General features: G+C 42.2%; 1 protein-coding gene across 5 annotated transcripts in view; it reads left to right on the top strand.

Annotated features, from left to right (window-relative positions):
• The window catches only part of Nme7 (NME/NM23 family member 7), a 153824-nt gene that overhangs the window by 98382 nt on the left and 37731 nt on the right, over positions 1-17711 (top strand). For all 5 annotated transcript variants that reach the window (XM_076547889.1, XM_076547890.1, XM_076547887.1 and 2 more), the window contains one exon: positions 14726-14833. In XM_076547889.1, the coding sequence (XP_076404004.1) occupies positions 14726-14833 (108 nt within the window). The remainder of the gene's footprint in view (positions 1-14725; positions 14834-17711) is intronic.

Genomic DNA, 17711 nt, shown 5'->3' on the forward strand with positions numbered 1-17711 from the left:
TATCTCCCTAACACACACGTGCTGTTCATCAGCTTCAAATGTCAGCTCCCAGAGGCACTGCTTAGGACAGTAGACTGTGCATTGAGATGGAAGGGAAATATGCATAAACCTTTTTGAGACTCTAGGAAATGACCAATTTTGGATACAAAAGACCTCGTCACTTTACAAGTCTATTTGTGGGTAAAAAGCCAACCACATTAGCTCTAGGTTTGAGTCCAGGCTCAGTTACTATTAGTGTGAATAATACTGAGCCATGATGTTCTCAGGATGTGGTCAGTAAGGCATTTTATTTATATCTCCATGAGAAGTCCTAACACTTGCAAGGCCAAAGAGAAGGACTTAAAGAGCCCTCAAATGTGACCAGGTAGGAATATATGACCCTTTCTAATTTTGAATGTTGATTTTTTTTTGTTTGTTAATGCCAGATAATAAGCAAAAATCATTATTTCTATATAGTTAATTAAAAACATGATATTTTTGAAAGCACTTAATTCATATTCACTCATATGATTTAGGAACTAGTTATTCATATTATGAAAGAAGCCTGTACTTTTCATAAAAGTATTTTAAAAATATGTCTTACATTTTAAATAAAACCCAAGCTCAACACATTTCACATAAAAAGTGACAATAAATATGAATGAGTGACTGGGGTGTCATGTGTCTTTTCTCCTGATTTATCCTATTAATTAGTGGAAATGGACTTTACCTTATTTTTTTAGATAAATACCAGATTAGATGAGATCGTATTTAAATAATTTCTATTTCTGGTTTTTCTAGACTCGGACACAAAAGCAAAAGCCTTAGTACCCAAGTTATCTAGTGTTTTTCCAACTTTTGCCTTGTTTCAGGGCGGTCTAGCTCCAGGGACGAATAGTTTTCCCAGTGAATCCTAAAACCCACGAGTAAAGTCTCATTTCAAGGGTTATGCATAAGCTGTCTCCTTAGCTGCAATTGTTTTCAACAGTTTCAGTTTTTCATCATCAGCCATTGTCCGAAAAGAGTACATGGAAAACTCTAGAACTGTGACTTTTTTTACAATAGGCTATTATAACTTTCTGTATTACCCTAGTTAGTAATCTCTTACTGTACTTACTTGACAAAGTCAACTTTATTAAGTTTTTATGTATGGGAAAAACAGTGCCAGGTTTCATGCATCTGCTGGGGTCTTGAACATATCCCTTGAAGATGGAGGATCAATAGATGCTCACAGAAATCCTATCAACAAATCTTTTCTTCTCCTTTTGGTTGAACTGGAAGGTAGACAGTAAGAGTTCAGCAGTGAGCATTCATCCGTGGGCATTAGCAGCAGCCAGGAACCCGGTGCTCCTTGTTTTCTGCCCAAGCATAGCATGCATTATAGATGCTCCTAGGAGATTATGCTTACTGCAGACCTTGGCTGCCAATCTTCAAGTATCTATGTAGGGCTGCTCTCATCTTCTGCTTGCTTTGAGAGGAATAACTGGCTTGCTTCCTCCCACCCCCTAGGAAGTGCAAGTACCGTGCGCTGTTTGGAGTGAATCAACTTGACCTATGTGGTTTTTGTATTGCTCTCTCCCCAGACTTCCAAATCTCTCCTTGACTCTGATTCCTCACAAGTGAAATCAAATAACAAAAATCAAAGGAGCCATCTCCGTTCTGTGAGAGATGGGAAGGAGCAGACTTACTTCTTAACAAAAATCAAAGGAGCCATCTCTGTTCTGTGAGAGATGGGAAGGAGCAGACTTACTTCTTAACAAAAATCAAAGGAGCCATCTCCGTTCTGTGAGAGATGGGAAGGAGCAGACTTGCTTCTTAACAAAAATCAAAGGAGCCATCTCCGTTCTGTGAGAGATGGGAAGGAGCAGACTTCTTAACAAAAATCAAAGGAGCCATCTCCGTTCTGTGAGAGATGGGAAGGAGCAGACTTGCTTCTTTGGCTTTTTTCCGAGTTACTGCAGTGGCTCCTCAGTAAGCTACTCAGGCCATGTCAACTAATTCATAATTCAGGTCACTCTCCAGATGAGCAACATTATGGAAAAGAACTAAGGCTCAAGAACACAAAACTTGATTATCATTTTTGGTTTTCTTGTTTTCAGAAATAAACACTCTAATTTTGGTTTTAAACTATTGTGTTTATGTATATTTTAAAAATGAGATTAAAATATCATCCAATAGCTAATACATTGTAACACCCCACTTAATTTTTACACTCATTTTATTAAATAGACTTCTGCAGGGCAGGGGAAGCGGCTCTCTTGGTAAAATGCTTTTGGCCTGAGCTCAGTCCCTAGAATTCATGTAAGAAAAGCCAGGTGCGGTAGCATGGTCTTGTAATTCCAGGAGTAGAGAGGTAGAGACAGGTGGGTCTCTGATGAGCAGCCTAGCCTCCTTCATCAGCTCCTGGCTAGTGATCTTTCGGGTGCAAGAATATATCATAGAGATTCAGCTGTGTATTAAAGCTGAACTTTGACCGGCCAAGGGGCTGTCAAAAGGCAAAGCCATTTATTATGAATATTTGGTGTTACCCAGCCTTTAATATTCCAGCTGTCTTCTGCTATGAAATCCTTGTGTGTCCAGACCTATTGGTAAACAGTTCAGACCTGCTGAACTTACTAAGTTACTAACTACCCTGCTGAGCTTAGGAGACAGGCTGGGGGGGAGGGGGGGGGAGACATGCATAGCTTTGTTTCCTGTGCTAGTGAAGCTCAGACCATCCCCTCACCTTGAGGAGGCCTAGTGGTTCTCCAGAGCACTTTGAGAACAAAAGAGGTTCTTACATATCAAGGTGAGAGATAAAACAACATTCTTGAGGAGGCAGGGAACCCAAGAGCCCAGGGAAAGAAAGGATAGGCATTTTCTGTAGACAGGGACAGAACAGTATGGCAAGAGAGAAGAGAGGATGACAGAGGTTCCATGGAGGATAAGCAGAACTCCAGTAGAGTTTTCTGAGTGCCAGGAGTAGAGAGTAGCAGAGATGGAGAAAGAGGATACAGAGGATGAAGATGAGGCTGAAAGCATAGGAGTTAGTCGTTAGCAGGACTATGAACTGGGGAGCTGGATGGAACTGTAGTTATGGAAACAGGATTTATCCCAGTGAAATAAAGTAGACGGATGTAGAGGTTGTTATGTCTAGAGTTATTCCTGCCCTGAATGCCTGGTGGAACTTGATATGGATTCATAACACGCCCCCATGATTAGGCATGGTCACGCGTGCCTGGTGGGACCTAGTCACTTCCGCCTAGTCATTTCCAGGTAAAAAACGGCTCACGTGGCCAGGACCCTGTGGCCTTGCGTGGTTGCGTAAAGCGCTCAGCGCAACCATGTGATCTACGCGCATGTGTGGAATAGCCACATGGGCCTGTGTGCGCAGGCGCGGCCCAGCCTTTATAAGCTGGTGCCATGATTGCCTGTCTCACGTCACTCATATGTCTTTCCACAGGCCTGTGCACATCTGCCCTTCTCCCTTATCTTAATAAAACTCTTGTTAGTGTTTTGTAACGTTTCCTCACAGGGTAAGAGCACCGCAAAAAAACAAAAAAACAAAAACAGAACTATAGCTGAATTGATACAATTTTGTCTTAGAGGAATAAAGTTAACAGACATTAAGAACATAGTGTACGCAGATTTTTTTTTTCCCTAACATCCCACGCCAGACATAGCAAAGCCCCCTTGAACCCTGGGGAATCGATATAGTGAGAGAGAGACCCTTCTCACAAAAGTAGTAGTCTGAAGGGCTTGAAGAATAACACCCAAGCTTGTTCTCTGGCCTCCACGTGCACACACACATGTACACACATGTATATACACATGCACATGCGCACACAAAAAAACATGTGAACATGGTTATTAAAAGCTAAAAAGCCGGGCTGTGGTGGCACACAACGTTACCCCAGCACTTGGGAGGCAGAGGCAGGCAGATCTCTGAGTTTGAGGACAGCTTGGTCTATAGAGCTCTTTCCAGGACAACCAGGGCTACACAGAGAAACCCTGTCTCAGAAAACAGACAAAAAGCTGTGTAGGTGTTCAGCGTGGAGCTTGGCTCATCTTCCCGCTGTTGCTGATTTTCTCATCCGTCCTTGTAGACGTCAAGACTGAGCTTCCATCTGAATGTTTGCCAAGAGTTTGTATTATTACCTTCAAATCTGTTTCTGAAGGTGAAGTTACTGAATTGAGATAAAACATGTCCATTTAAAATGTATTTTGTTTACTCATTCTAAAACCATAGTAGCATAAGGGAGAGACATTTAAATTATTGCCTAGTTCCATTGATTTTTCTCTGAGTAACAAGATGGATGCTGATTCCTAAGGCACATTAGTATACGAAAGAATGAGTTGGGATTCAGAATACTAATGAATCTGGGGTGGTTGTAAGCAGGAGGCGCAGCCGGGAACAGCATTTGTCCACATACATCGTGTCGCTGTCCTCAGCTTGTCACAGTTGACACATTAGGCTGTGCAGAGTGTGCAGTAAGCAGCTCACACATGAATTTTTATTAAGAATGAATGGATGTTCACCAAACAGAAATTTATCTTCTATGTCTTTCCCCTACGTAGAGAGTTTTATTTGCCAAACATACTATATTCTGTTCTCTGCACTCTGAGTCAAACCAACAAAAAGAGTATAAGAAAAGGAAAGCTGATCAGCCAGTAATCTATTAGCGTAAGTACTGGGAGTAATAGATTCTGAGAATTTATTGAATTGCTGCATTTCAAATCTCTCCTTTAATTACATTTGAAAGCAGAATCCAATATATAAACAATTACATTTTTAAATGGTTGAATTACGTAAGTCCATGTATCATTGCATGATTTAAAAATAGGATTTTCTGTAACTTAGCTTATCAATCACCAGGAAACAAATGAGGAAAAATTCTGGAGAGAATGTGGAGGAAAAGGAGCCTTGATCCACTGCAGGTGGGAGTGTAGACTGAGACAGCCCCTATGGAAGCAGTGAGGTAGCCTCTCAGAACACTGAAAACCGATTTACCTTGTGACCTACCCTTATCACTTCTGCACAGATATCCAGTGAGCTCTGCAGCCTACAGAAAGACTCACACACGTGTGTCCTGCAGCTCTTTTCACAATAGCAAGGAAGCAAAGTCAGCCTAGGTGCCCGTCAGTGGATGACTAGATAATGAAAATGTACACACACGCACGCACGCACGCACGCGCACACACACACACACACACACACACAACGGAGTTTCATGCCATTGTAAATAGAAATGAGATGATGGAGTCTTCAGGGAAATGGATAGAACTGGAAAATATTATGTAAGCAAGACTACCTAGGCTCGAAAATATGAATACCGTGTGTCCTTTCATATGCAGATAAAGCTTCTAAACATTAATATATGTATTCAGCTGGGAGTAAGTTTGAGAGAAGCCAGGATACTAGAAAGGGACCCATGAGATGGGATAGAAGAGGCCTGAAGGGAGAGTTGTGGGGCTGGCAACAGTCACAAGCTGTGAGGGGGGAGGGGAGGTAACAGGGAGGAAGCATAAGACAGGAGGGACATGGAGGAAAGCAGAAGGACACTGCTCTTGTCACTGTGTCCTCAGCACTGTATTTATATAGCGTTTTCATTGTACTAGATATTACAAATAAAAATGATGAAAGATACTGTAAAAGAAAAGATCGATTAAAGGGTAAAGAATTAAAATAACTACACAAAATATTTCCATCCTAATAAATATTTGTGTTATTTATGACTTGTAATTTCTGAAGGCTTTTTTCACGTTTATGGAAAAATGAGCCAAAAGTCAGCCTTTTTTTCCTAATGAGTCACTTATCAACAAAATATCATAGTATAAAAAATAACAATAATGGTGAATAAATACTGCAAATAGTTTAAACAGGTATTTCACTATTTTAAATGGCTTAATAATATAAGGTAAATAAATCCTTCAAAACTTGAAATAGTGAGTGAATAAAATGGCATTTTATGCTTTTTAAACATTCATTGTGAGAGGGCTGCACCAGAGAGTTCTTATAGGGGAAAAGCGCTGTAGTTTCCAAAATACCTGCTGACATGTGATGCTTGTACTGGAAATTGACTTTGTATCTTTTGAAAAACTTACAACACCATCCTTCATGTGTGCATTTATTTCAGACTTCCTTTTTCAGTAAAAACTTAGGGAAACTTTTAAATGTATACAATATAGTAGATATAAAATAAGTGAAAACATCAGGTAATAGGACAAATGGGGCTCAATGAGGCAGTGGATGCCAGAAACCCTGCCTTAGATTCTGTAGTTGAAAGTAATATAATTTGGTTTTTAGACTTACAGCAACCAAATTCTATGAATTCATTGGGCATGAAACAAATGGATTGTTCACCAAAAGCCCGAGTTTTCCTAAACTTGGAAGAGAATTTCTTCCTGAATCTCAGGAGAACACCCCATGTGGCCCAGCACTCACTGTCCTCCGTGATAACCAGTGTCCCAGCAAGAAGCTGATGGTATCACCCTCGTGAGTCACAAGTATAAAAGAAGTCAGCAGTCTCTGGCCCACCGCTGTTGCAGAATTTCTGCATATGCCTCTGAAAGAAATGATGGATGCATTTTATTTCCTTTAATCACTTCTATATAGATGCTTTTCTAACTCCGATTTTAGTAAGTACTAAATGACGGTTCGAAATTAAACTCCCTGGAGAACAGCTACAGTGTGGTAATTGTTGATCCCTATGGAAGTGCAGAGCGAGTGCTTCTCTCCCTAGCTGAGCTAGGTGTGTTTCTTGGAGACTGGGGAGAATAGCATGGTCATACAGTTAAATGGATGGATACCCTTGGTGAGTGGCCACAGGAAGGAGTACACCCAGAGGCAGGACCTGGATTCATTTTGAGTAACTTGCTATGTGGACATGACTGGATTGTCAGGTTTCAACACTGTACTGAACAGATTATGGCACCACCATTTTAGCCTGAAATTTAAAGATAGCCGAACATTTGGGACCCACTTCTTGTCTTTTGCCATAAAGCACGCTCATTCAAACAAGGCAGAACAAAACCCAGTAAAATAGTCGTAAGGTATCTGTCCTCAAAGGCTGATTTTTCTGATGTGTCCTCTGAGAGATGCACTTCTCACAAAAGATACCTTCAGGAATTTGAGTGGATTTATTTATTATATATATATGAAAAATAGTGCAGGTCTACACACTGAGATGGTGTGTTCTAGTTACCCCGTGGGTTCCTATGAAGCTGTCTACTTGAGAGCTGTACAGGGCTGTAGAGAGCTGGGGCCTGTGGGGGCTAATTTGTTACTTGTGCACATCTCAGGTTTCAGTCAAGACTGTACCTGGCAAATCTTCATCCAAGAGCAGCAGTGAGAAGTGGCTGCAACTGGATGCAGTAGCAATACTGGAATGTTCTTGAGGTCCTATGTGTACGTTCTAGTCAGTGTGCTGTATTTCTCAGAGTTCCCAGGTAACGCTTTGCAATTCAGTCTGTGTAGAGGTCTTGGTGCTCAAGTTTTTTAGAAATATGTGTATTTCATAAACCATAGTGCACAGTGTTTGAATACTTAGAAGGATCAGTGCAATGCAGACATCGTATGTAAAGTCAATCCTTGTGTGAGATGTACCGAATGCTATCAGAGGTATTAAAATAGATTTTCCACCTCTGGGAAGAGGGTCATAAAAATTACACACTTACTGAAAATCAGTTGAGCAACTACTGTATACTAGGCAAAGTGTGCCATTTAGGATACAACACAGAACAGTAAAGAAATAGGTACTCGTGTGTGGGCTTTAAAATGTTGGACTAGCCCAGTGGTATCTAGCCTGGGTGTCTGGGGCAACGTGGATGAGGGAAGAGAAGCTGAGTTGGTGAGTGACTGAGAGTGGGATGTGGGGAAGGTGATATGACAGGTGACATCCAGCAGTGTGAGTGCCGGGACTGGACTTGCTCAGCATTCAGCCCAGGCTCTATTGGGTGGCAGTTCTGAAGCCACGTTTCCTGTTGTTTTCTAAGATATTCAGTTATATCAAAATTGAGAGTTGGCATTTGTCTTTAAAATGAATACTTTGTTCCAATTGTATAAGAGAAAAGGTGAATTTTTGTAATAGGCCCTGAGCAGTGCTTTGGTGGAAAAAAAGCAGAGACCAAATAATCTCAATGAGAATGAGGAGATGGAGTGAGCTGGTTTTTGTTTTTTCCTGTAAACTTGGTAGGGGGAAAAAGCTCTCAAAGAAGACACTGAGAAAAACTGTTTCCTGTTGACAGCAACTCTAAGTAAAGTTATCCAAGTAACGTGCTCTGATTTATTAAACAGTCTCATTAATGGAATAATTCAACACATTCTGAACACATGATTGTGTCTCTTTCTCTCTTCTCCTCCTCTCTCCTTACCCCTCCTCTTGTGCGTGCATGCGTGTGCGTGCGTGCGTGCATGCGTGCGTGTGTGCGTGTGTGTGCGTGTGTGTGTGTGTGTGTGGTGGCGCTGGGTGCTAATTCCAGAGTCTTGCACATGATAGGCATATGTCCTACCACTGAGCTTTTGAGCTTTTCAAATTGTCTAGACTGGCCTTGAACTCACCCTGTAGCCTCAGACAGGCTTCAAGATTGTGATTCTTGTGGCTGGAGAGATGGCTAAGAGGTTAAGAGCACAGGCTGCTCTCTGGAGGACCTGAGCACGATTCCTAGATTCCTTCCTATCCCCCACATGGTGGTTGACAACTATCTGTAACTCCAGTTCTTCATCCTCTTCTGGCTGCCAGGGCACCAGGCATGCGCATGGTACATACATATACACGCAGGCAAAAACCCATACATAGAATATTGGGTGACTCCCTCAGTCACCCAAGCAGGTAGAATTACAAGCTATATCTATCACCCGTCTTATCAAAATGATTCCTTTTTAAAAAAAATATATAACCAAGGAAATATGCACACTATTGTAACTGTGAGGAAGAGTTTATTCTCCCTATGTGAGACTCTTGCCTCCAAGTTTTATGCCCCAGGGTCATCCGTAAGAATGTGAATTAGCTAAAAGTGGTGGCACAGGTTGTAATCCCAGCTGCTCAGGAAACTGGGGTAAGGGATTGTAAGTTTAAGAACAGGCTGGGCAATTTGGTGAGACGGTGTCTCAGGGTGAATAAAAGAAAGTCTGTAGGTAGAGTTGAGTGATAAAGTGGTTTCTTAGCATGTGTGAATCCTTGGGTTTGATACCCAGCAAGAAATAGGAAATGGAAGGAAGGATAGGAGTGATGGAGGGGAGGGAAGGATCTATCACAAATCTTAAAAAGTCTTATTAATAAAAAACAAATCTGGAGCCAGGTATTGGGGTGAATGCTGGAAGATCAGAGAGAGAACAAGCCACAGCTTCCTCACCTCGCCAATTCCTCAGCTGATCCTGTTTCCACAAACTGGAAGCCTCTGAGTCCTCATCCGAATGGATCTCAGCTGAACTGCTGCTAAAAGCCTAAAAGCTTAACAGACTAAAAAGCCTCTAGTTCCTTATATACCTTTCTGCTTCCTGCCATCACTTCCTGGGATTAAAGGCGTGTGTCACCATCCCTGACTGTTTCCAGTGTGGCTTTGAACTCACAGAGATCCAGATGGATCTCAGCCTCCAGAGTGCTAGGATTAAAGGTGTGTGTGCCACCGTTTTCTGGCCTCTATGTCTATCTACTGGCTGTTCTGTTCTCTGACCCCAGATAAGTTTATTATGGTGCCCAATATGTTGGGGAACACAATATCACCACAGAAGGGCAAGAAAAATATGTGAGTTAATGCACTGTAGCAGAATTTATTTTTAAAAAATGTATAATCCTAAAAAATGAGCAGAAAAATCATGTACTGTAACATACTCTGATGTTTATAGTGGCTATCCTTAAGTGTGTGTCTGTACCAGAAGACACCTTAGTTCTGGAGGGAATTCAAATTTGTCTTAATATTGCAATACTACTCTGATTGTCCCCATCTCATGTGGCATTTTAGTTGTTGACATTATCCTAAGTCCCAAAGCAGGGTTCTCAATTCCATTCTCAGTCATATGTGCCCTAGTTTGCAAAATTCTGATAAACAAAACCATCAATACACAAATAGATGAATTGATCAGTGTTTGCCACACAAGTATGAGGACCTGAGTTCAGATCCTCAGAATCCATGCAAAGCCAGGCATGATGGTGTGTATCTGTAATCTCAGTGTTCTCTGGTGACATGGAGGAGAGACATGGAAATCTCCAGAAGCTTTTGAGCCAGTGAGGTTATTGTACATTGTGGCAAATAGTGCGACTCCATATCAAACAAGGTATAAAGCAATGATCGACATCTGAGGTCATCCTTTGACCTCCATGCATGCCCTGTGGCACATACATGCCCTCCCCACGCGCACACACATCATATACATACACGAAGATAAAAAGTATAGGTCAGTCAAATGGTGATTCTATATATGTCAAAGGAGTTTTCTTCAGAATTCCTGGAGATAAACACTCCTGCAAAATGTAGCGAAAAGGAGCCTTGAGCACTGGTAGCCAAGTAACTGAGTTTCTCTACTCTCTCGCCCATAATGACTAACTTGGGCCTTACTAATCCTTTGGTTCATCCACCCATTCATCTAAGTCCTTCATACTGATCCCCCATGCACCTTTCAGGAGCTTTCAGTGTATTGGCTGTGTAAAGATCATATGTCCTTGTCGTTAAGTTTGTATGGATGGCAAGAGTGAGCATATGTGTAAACAAATGGGATCAAAGTGTAATGGTAGAGGTGAGGAAGCCTGTTAGGAGACCACTAGAGTCTAAACATGAGAGTAAATTGTAGCAGTAGGGAAGGAAGGGGACATGGGGGGAATGGTGTGACAAGGGAAAATCCCTGTGATGTGACAAGCTGGGTGTGGGCTCAAGAAGGAAGCAGGCAGTTGGGGATGACGCCAAAGCTTTTTGCCTAGATTATGTCGGTGAATTGTTCACGAGGAGCGGGGAATTAGGAAGAGGGAGCACTTAGAAAGAAGATAATGGGATTAGGTTTGGGCAGATAGTTTAAAATTCCAGTGGAATAACCAGGTGATGTTGTTGTAAAGGCAGAAGTCAGGGACTAAAGTGTCATCTGGAGAGACATGTCCAGCACTAAATGTGATGGGAAAGAGAGAGCCAGAAGGTACGGAAAAAAAAAAAAAAAAGATTGAACTGTGGGTGGTAAGAGAAATCCAGGAGCCTGAGGAGGAGATTGGATCATGGCACTGGGTGGCATTAGTGAAGGGGGAATTTCAGGAACATGGGAATGACCCAGAGTGCTAACATCCAAGAGGCTACCAAATAAAGAGGATCTATGAAAATATAAAGACTGTTGTCCCCGTGCCAAAGCGGCGTGGGTGGCATTGTGGGTAAAAAGGTGGAAGAGTAAATGAAGGTGCCGCTTATTTCGCCAGACATGGAGAGGTGACGCAGCTTTTTCCTGCCTGCATCTCTCCTGCAGCAGTGAAGCCTGAAAGAGCAGCTTACTACGGGAGCGATTTGTGCTTTGTCCGGACGTGTTTTACCCACTGGACAGACAGACCCACCCGTTCAGTACTCGGTGGCATTCAAATGTCTTAGCATTCACAGTCTTAGAATAAGGAAATAAACATTCTCTTCTTTGTTTTCAGTTCTGTGCTAGTCACCGTACTGTTTGGTAATTTTTTGTTTTTACTGCCATAGACTTAGACAGCATTCATTAAGATGGAATTTCCCCTCCCACTGCAGGATTACCTGAGCGGAATTTTAAGTGCTTGTGATGAGATGTGAAATAACCAAGCACTTTGGAGCTGGGCACCAGGTTGTTGATGAGCATGAATATGCCAGGAATTTGATGGTTTGAAAGGCTGTTGACTTTAAGTGCAAATAAATATTACTCTTCAAGGAGTCCAATTTTCTCAGCATAACCTATCGTTTATAAGTACTGATGTTCTTTCTAAAGGATTATTTATTTATGGTACTAAATGAAATTGTTGATGCTTAGTGTGGCCTTGTATCTGGAAGATATTTCTGCTTGTTAAGTATGGATTGTGTGTGCATGGTTTTTTTTCATCATAGAGTATTAATAGAAGAACAGGAATCTGTTAGGAATAATTAGGGGAATCTGTTGGAGCATGAATGGGGCTTGTGATGAGGAAAGATCGCTCTTGGCATTTCACGTTCATGTTCAGGTTGTTTATATGTGTAATATGCATATATGACATTTCAGTTAACCAAGACCTTTTTTATATGATCCAAAATGAAGGCCTAAGCAGACAGAGTGGAGGATGGTCCCCAAGTAGCATGGCATGCTGCTTGTTGTAATAAGTAGGAGTACCCCAAGAATACAAGAATAGCATGAGAAATACATAAACTGGTCACTTAGTCCTTTGCTGTTACTGTCTGCTGTTCCCGACTGCATAACTGTATGGGTATATGACTGGCAGAGGATGATGACTTACACTTGTATCACCACAGTCATGTGGGAAGTACATTGTGCCACATTAGACTATTATAATTCAGTGAGATGGTAGGGAATTGCTAACCTATGGGGCCACATTCAATATATAGACTCAGTGTATGTTGATTCAGCATGTTCTTACAGTGACATGTGGCTATAATTAAATGAATGAATACTTTGAAAGCATCCCTAATTTGTTGTGAATGTTACTCAGTATCCAGGCACCCTAGGTATGCCTGGCACCATTCTGATTTCTATGCCCACAGAAGTGGACGGTCCTTCAGTAACTTGGCCACACAACCTGTTCTTCTCTTTCTTCGACATTCTAACCCTCACCTTGGCTCCAGCCAGGGTTATACCTTAAGACTGCTGATTATCAATCCTTTCCTCACCCTGGAATTTCCACTTAATCTAAGAACCGCTACGCTGGTGATCTGTTTCCCAGTTCACTTCTGTCTCGGTCCTTCGTTCTACCTGAGGAGCTGAGCTCAAACCCATTAGTCTGCCTTTCATCATCTTTCCCTCCCCCATCACACAGGTCCACACTTTCTTACTAAGACTTTTGCCCAAATGTTACTGTTTCCTTTTCATGGTCTTGTATTGCTGTCTATCTAAGCCTCACTAAATCCAGGGCGATTTTTCTCCCTCAAGATGATCTAATACTAAGCAGATTTAAAGTTGTTAAAACTATAAAATCAGTACCATGAAACTGGTTCATTTTAAATAAAGTTAAGATAGTTACTAACCTTATAAAATTTTCACAGTAATCTTGTTTGATGTGGTTCTAATAATCCATTGTAAAAAGCAATGTAATTATTGTTTGTCTCCCAGTACAACGTGTTATACACTGGGCCACAGAAAAGGCCTTGCTGTGTGTGTGTATCTTAGTTACCTTTGTTCTAATGCTGTGAAGACACCGCAAGCAGGGCAGTGCCTAAAGAAAGCATCTAATTGGGGGCTGACTTACAGCGTCAGAGGGAGGGTCCATTACCATCGCTCACGGCAGGCAGGTGTGGTGTGGGGAGCACAGCAGCAGCAGGTGTGGTGTGGGGAGCACAGCAGCAGGCAGGTGTGGTGTGGGGAGCACAGCAGCAGGCAGGTGTGTGGGGAGCACAGCAGCAGGCAGGTGTGGTGTGGGAGCACAGCAGCAGGCAGGTGTGGTGTGGGGAGCACAGCAGCAGGCAGGTGTGGTGTGGGGAGTGCAGCAGCAGCAGGTGTGGTGTGGGGAGCACAGCAGCAGCAGGCAGGTGTGGTGTGGGGAGCACAGCAGCAGCAGCAGGCAGGTGTGGTGTGGGGAGCACAGCAGCAGCAGCAGGTGTGGTGTGGGGAGCACAGCAGCAGCAGGTGTGGTGTGGGGAGCACAGCAGCAGGCAGGTGTGGTGTGGGGAGCACAGCAGCAGCAGCAGGTGTGTGGGGAGCACAGCAGCAGCAGGCAGGTGTGGTGTGGGGAGCACAGCAGCAGCAGGCAGGTGTGGTGTGGGGAGCACAGCAGCAGGTGTGGTGTGGGGAGCACAGCAGCAGCAGGCAGGTGTGGTGTGGGGAGCACAGCAGCAGGTGTGGTGTGGGGAGCACAGCAGCAGGTGTGGTGTGGGGAGCACAGCAGCAGGTGTGGTGTGGGGAGCACAGCAGCAGCAGGCAGGTGTGGTGTGGTGTGGGGAGCACAGCAGCAGCAGCAGCAGCAGCAGCAGCAGGCAGGGGTGCTGAGAGAGGTAGCTGAGAGCTGCATCCTGATCCAGCGCAGAGAGAAAGGATGGGGCCTGGGTCTGACATGGGTTTTTGAAACCTCAAAGCCCACCCACAGTGACGCACTTCTTCCAACAAGACCAAACCTACTCCAACAAGGCCACACCTCCTAATTCTTCTCATCCTTTCAAATAGTTTCACTCCCTGGTGACCAAGCATTCAAACATATGAGCCCATGGGCGCCACTCTTATTCCAACCCCCACACCAGGGCAGGAAAGGTGACTCAGCAGGTAAAGGAGCCTGATGCCAAGACAGACAACTGAGCTCAATCCCTGAGACCCTTATGGTGGGAGAGAACTGACATACATGTTGTGCTCTCTCTCTCTCTCCCTCCCTCTCTCCCTCCCCCCCTCCCTCATCTTCTCTACAGTAATTCAGTACTAAGATTTTTTTATATTTAAAAAATGTATACTGGTAAATATAAAATTTTCAGTGGTCAAAATTTTCATATATTCATTTTGTTTCCCAGAAAAATTAGCACCCTCAATGTATAACTTGGATTTTATAAAATAAAATAATTAAGATGTTTCATGTAGCTAATCCTTTTTCTTACTAATACCTTTTTACTGACTTTAACCTATACGTATGTGTGTATTTCATAGGAAATTGCCCGGCATTTACGTCCTGAGACCCTCAGAGCAATCTTTGGTAAAACCAAGATTCAGAATGCTGTTCACTGCACAGATCTGCCAGACGATGGGCTTCTAGAGGTAAGACAAACAGCATGGGAATCCTGCCTCTACTCCAGGTGCACCAGTGATCTCCACAGTCCTTGTACATTTCAAACCATTCCATAGTCTGGGATTACACTGGTTCTTGGCCATCCAATAACTTTATACTAATAACTCAATAGATTTAATAAATATATCCAAGCATGCACCCACGGTCCTAGGTACTCCAGAGGGTGACACAAAAGAATCTTTCTTAAAAAATTGAATTTCATTAGTTCTTTTAGTTTTATTTTATTGATTCTTACTTGTATAATAAAATCCATTAGGCTTTTTAAGATTATTTCTGCCTTTAAAGTCACATTAGAAAGCCATTTCTCAAATATTTACTTTTTATTTTCCTATAATGGAAACGTTAAACCACATGGAATTTGTTTGACATTTTATGTGAGCTATCACATTGTTACATATTAAATATCCCATCCTTATGTTATATATTATCACTCATTGAGTAATTTTCATATACCTGTGTCTGGTTTTTATATTAAGTATGTGCCAACAAAATATATTCTTATTGTTATAACTTACATTTTATAAAAGTTTTCTTACTCACTTAAATTTATTTCCCCAGATAGATTATAGATATGTTTTACCTAGTTCTCTTCTCAATAAGATACAAACAGGACCCTAACTGACTTGAGAATTTGTTTAGAACTTAATGAGAAGATGGCCTTTCTCCAACTCTGTATGAGTGTCTCTCCTTTTATGACAACCATTGGGTCATTTATATGTCTTAGGAATAACTAATTTTTATCAGCTTATAGTTGTATTTTTATAGAGGGTTACTCCATTATCTTCATCAAGATTTTCTGGTATAGCTGAAGACATCAGGTTACTAAAATCTTACTTAAACTTTGTACCTTAGTGTAAATTTTAAATGCACTTGATAAATATAACAGGTTTTATTTTTAATTATCAAAAAAGTAGTGTTTACTATAAGTTCAGTTTATAACAACATTCCCTTCTCCTTTTGACACTTATACGTTAGGTTTGAATAGATTCTGTTACTCAGTGAAGCTGAAATCCTGTTAACCATTTGCTTTCTTTCCATTAAAATATTATCAATGTATACCTGTGACTTCTGTTCATATAATTTGAAACAGATTATTATTGGTCACAGTTTAGAAAGACATTTAAATGTAAAAGGATTAAAATATGTCTAACCAAACTATACTGTATATTTCATTGCAAATTAGTATTGTGAACTTTAGAAGGAGGAAGAGTTGTAGGAGCCAGAGGAGTCAAGGACATCACAAGAAAACCACAGAAACAGCTAACCTGGATCATAGGGGCTCACAGAGTGTAAACCGACAACCAGAGAGCCTGTGTGGGACAGAACTGGGCCCGCTCTATGTAGATAGTTGTGTGGCTTGGTCTACTTGTGGGACTCATAGCAGTGGGAACAAGGGCTGTCCTAAGGCTTTAGCTGGCTTTTGAAAACCTATTCCTTATACTGGGTTGCTTTGCCCAGCTTGAATGCAAGGAGAGGTGCTTAGTCTTACCAAAAAAGAAAAAAAAAGTCTGACCAAACTATACCTGATATTTCATTTCAAATTAGTACCTTGAAATTTAGAGAATTACTCAAAATCTAGAAGTTAGAGTTTTGTCAGTGTCAGCGCCCAGCATGTGGCTAAGTACTGCTTAACGTGATCTTGGATAATTCACGTTTCCTCCTGTGCCCACTTCTAATATCAGTATAATGTAATTGGGAATGCTGCTAGAGCCAAGAATGTTCTCTTAGTTGGGGCTTAACTCTGTAGTATGCTACTTGGCTTTCTCTCGAGTTATGAATGTAGAACTCTGCTTTCTGTGGATGCCACTAGTCATGACAAGGCCAGCTTTGTGGTCATAGGAGCAAATGGCCATGATGGATTTATAATATGAGGCATCCTAGGATGACTTCACTGTCAGGGTCCTCTGATACTCCGCGAGCTGCAACTCTGATGTTCTGAAGTTTCTGTACTGAAGAAAACATTAGGAAGAAGAATGGTGAGCTCAGCGAGTCACCGGAGCGTGTCTCACCTTCTGGTGTGGGCAGGCTGTTAAGGAGGTGATACCCAGTGCAGATGAGGCTGAAGTAAAGTGGGCTCTCAAGTTGCAATGTTGGACAGCTTTGTGGCAACTGTTAGTGAAAACCTGAGGGCTTTTCCACAGTTTGTCCTCACATTCTGCTTCTTAGGACACAACTAAATCGGGACCATTTACAGCAAGGCTACAGACTGGGAGGCTGGGATCGTGGATGTTCGTGGAAGGAGTATGCATGGTCATTAATGGACACAGTGTGCATAGCTTAAGAGAGTTCCTGTTGCCCCACGACCCTGTTCATCTGGGGCCAGAGGCCCATGTGTGTGTTCCCAGTACTGTGCTTCCCTATACTGTAAAAGGAGCACCAGCAATCAAATAACTTCCCAGCAAACTGCTGATCTCACTGATCCCTGGTTTCCTCACTCTGTGAACTGAAGATCGATGACAGTACTTGCCTTGTCAAATGGCACAGGGTCTTAAATGAACAGGTGTTCCTGATACTCCAGTACGGGGTCTGTTTGTGCATACATACTTCTACGTGACACTCTTTCATACCGTGACTTTTTTCTTTGAGACAAGATATTACTGTAGCACTGGCTGGCCTCAGACTCACAGAGATCTGCCTGCTTCTGCCTTCTAAGTGCTGGGATTAAAGGCATGTGCCACCACACTGAGATTATCCTACTTGTAAAAGCACTTCAGTATATGTTTTTTGAGAGGAAAGGGGCAATAGTTTGCTTAGTGTTTCATCCATGGAATGAAAGCATGTAGCATTTCCCCTTTTATCCTAATGAAAATTCTGTAACAGAACTCTGACCCTGGGTGTATGAGACTC

The sequence above is a fragment of the Peromyscus maniculatus genome, chromosome 11 (genome assembly GCF_049852395.1).
Source record: "Peromyscus maniculatus bairdii isolate BWxNUB_F1_BW_parent chromosome 11, HU_Pman_BW_mat_3.1, whole genome shotgun sequence".
In the NCBI taxonomy this organism is placed as follows: Eukaryota; Metazoa; Chordata; class Mammalia; order Rodentia; family Cricetidae; genus Peromyscus; species Peromyscus maniculatus.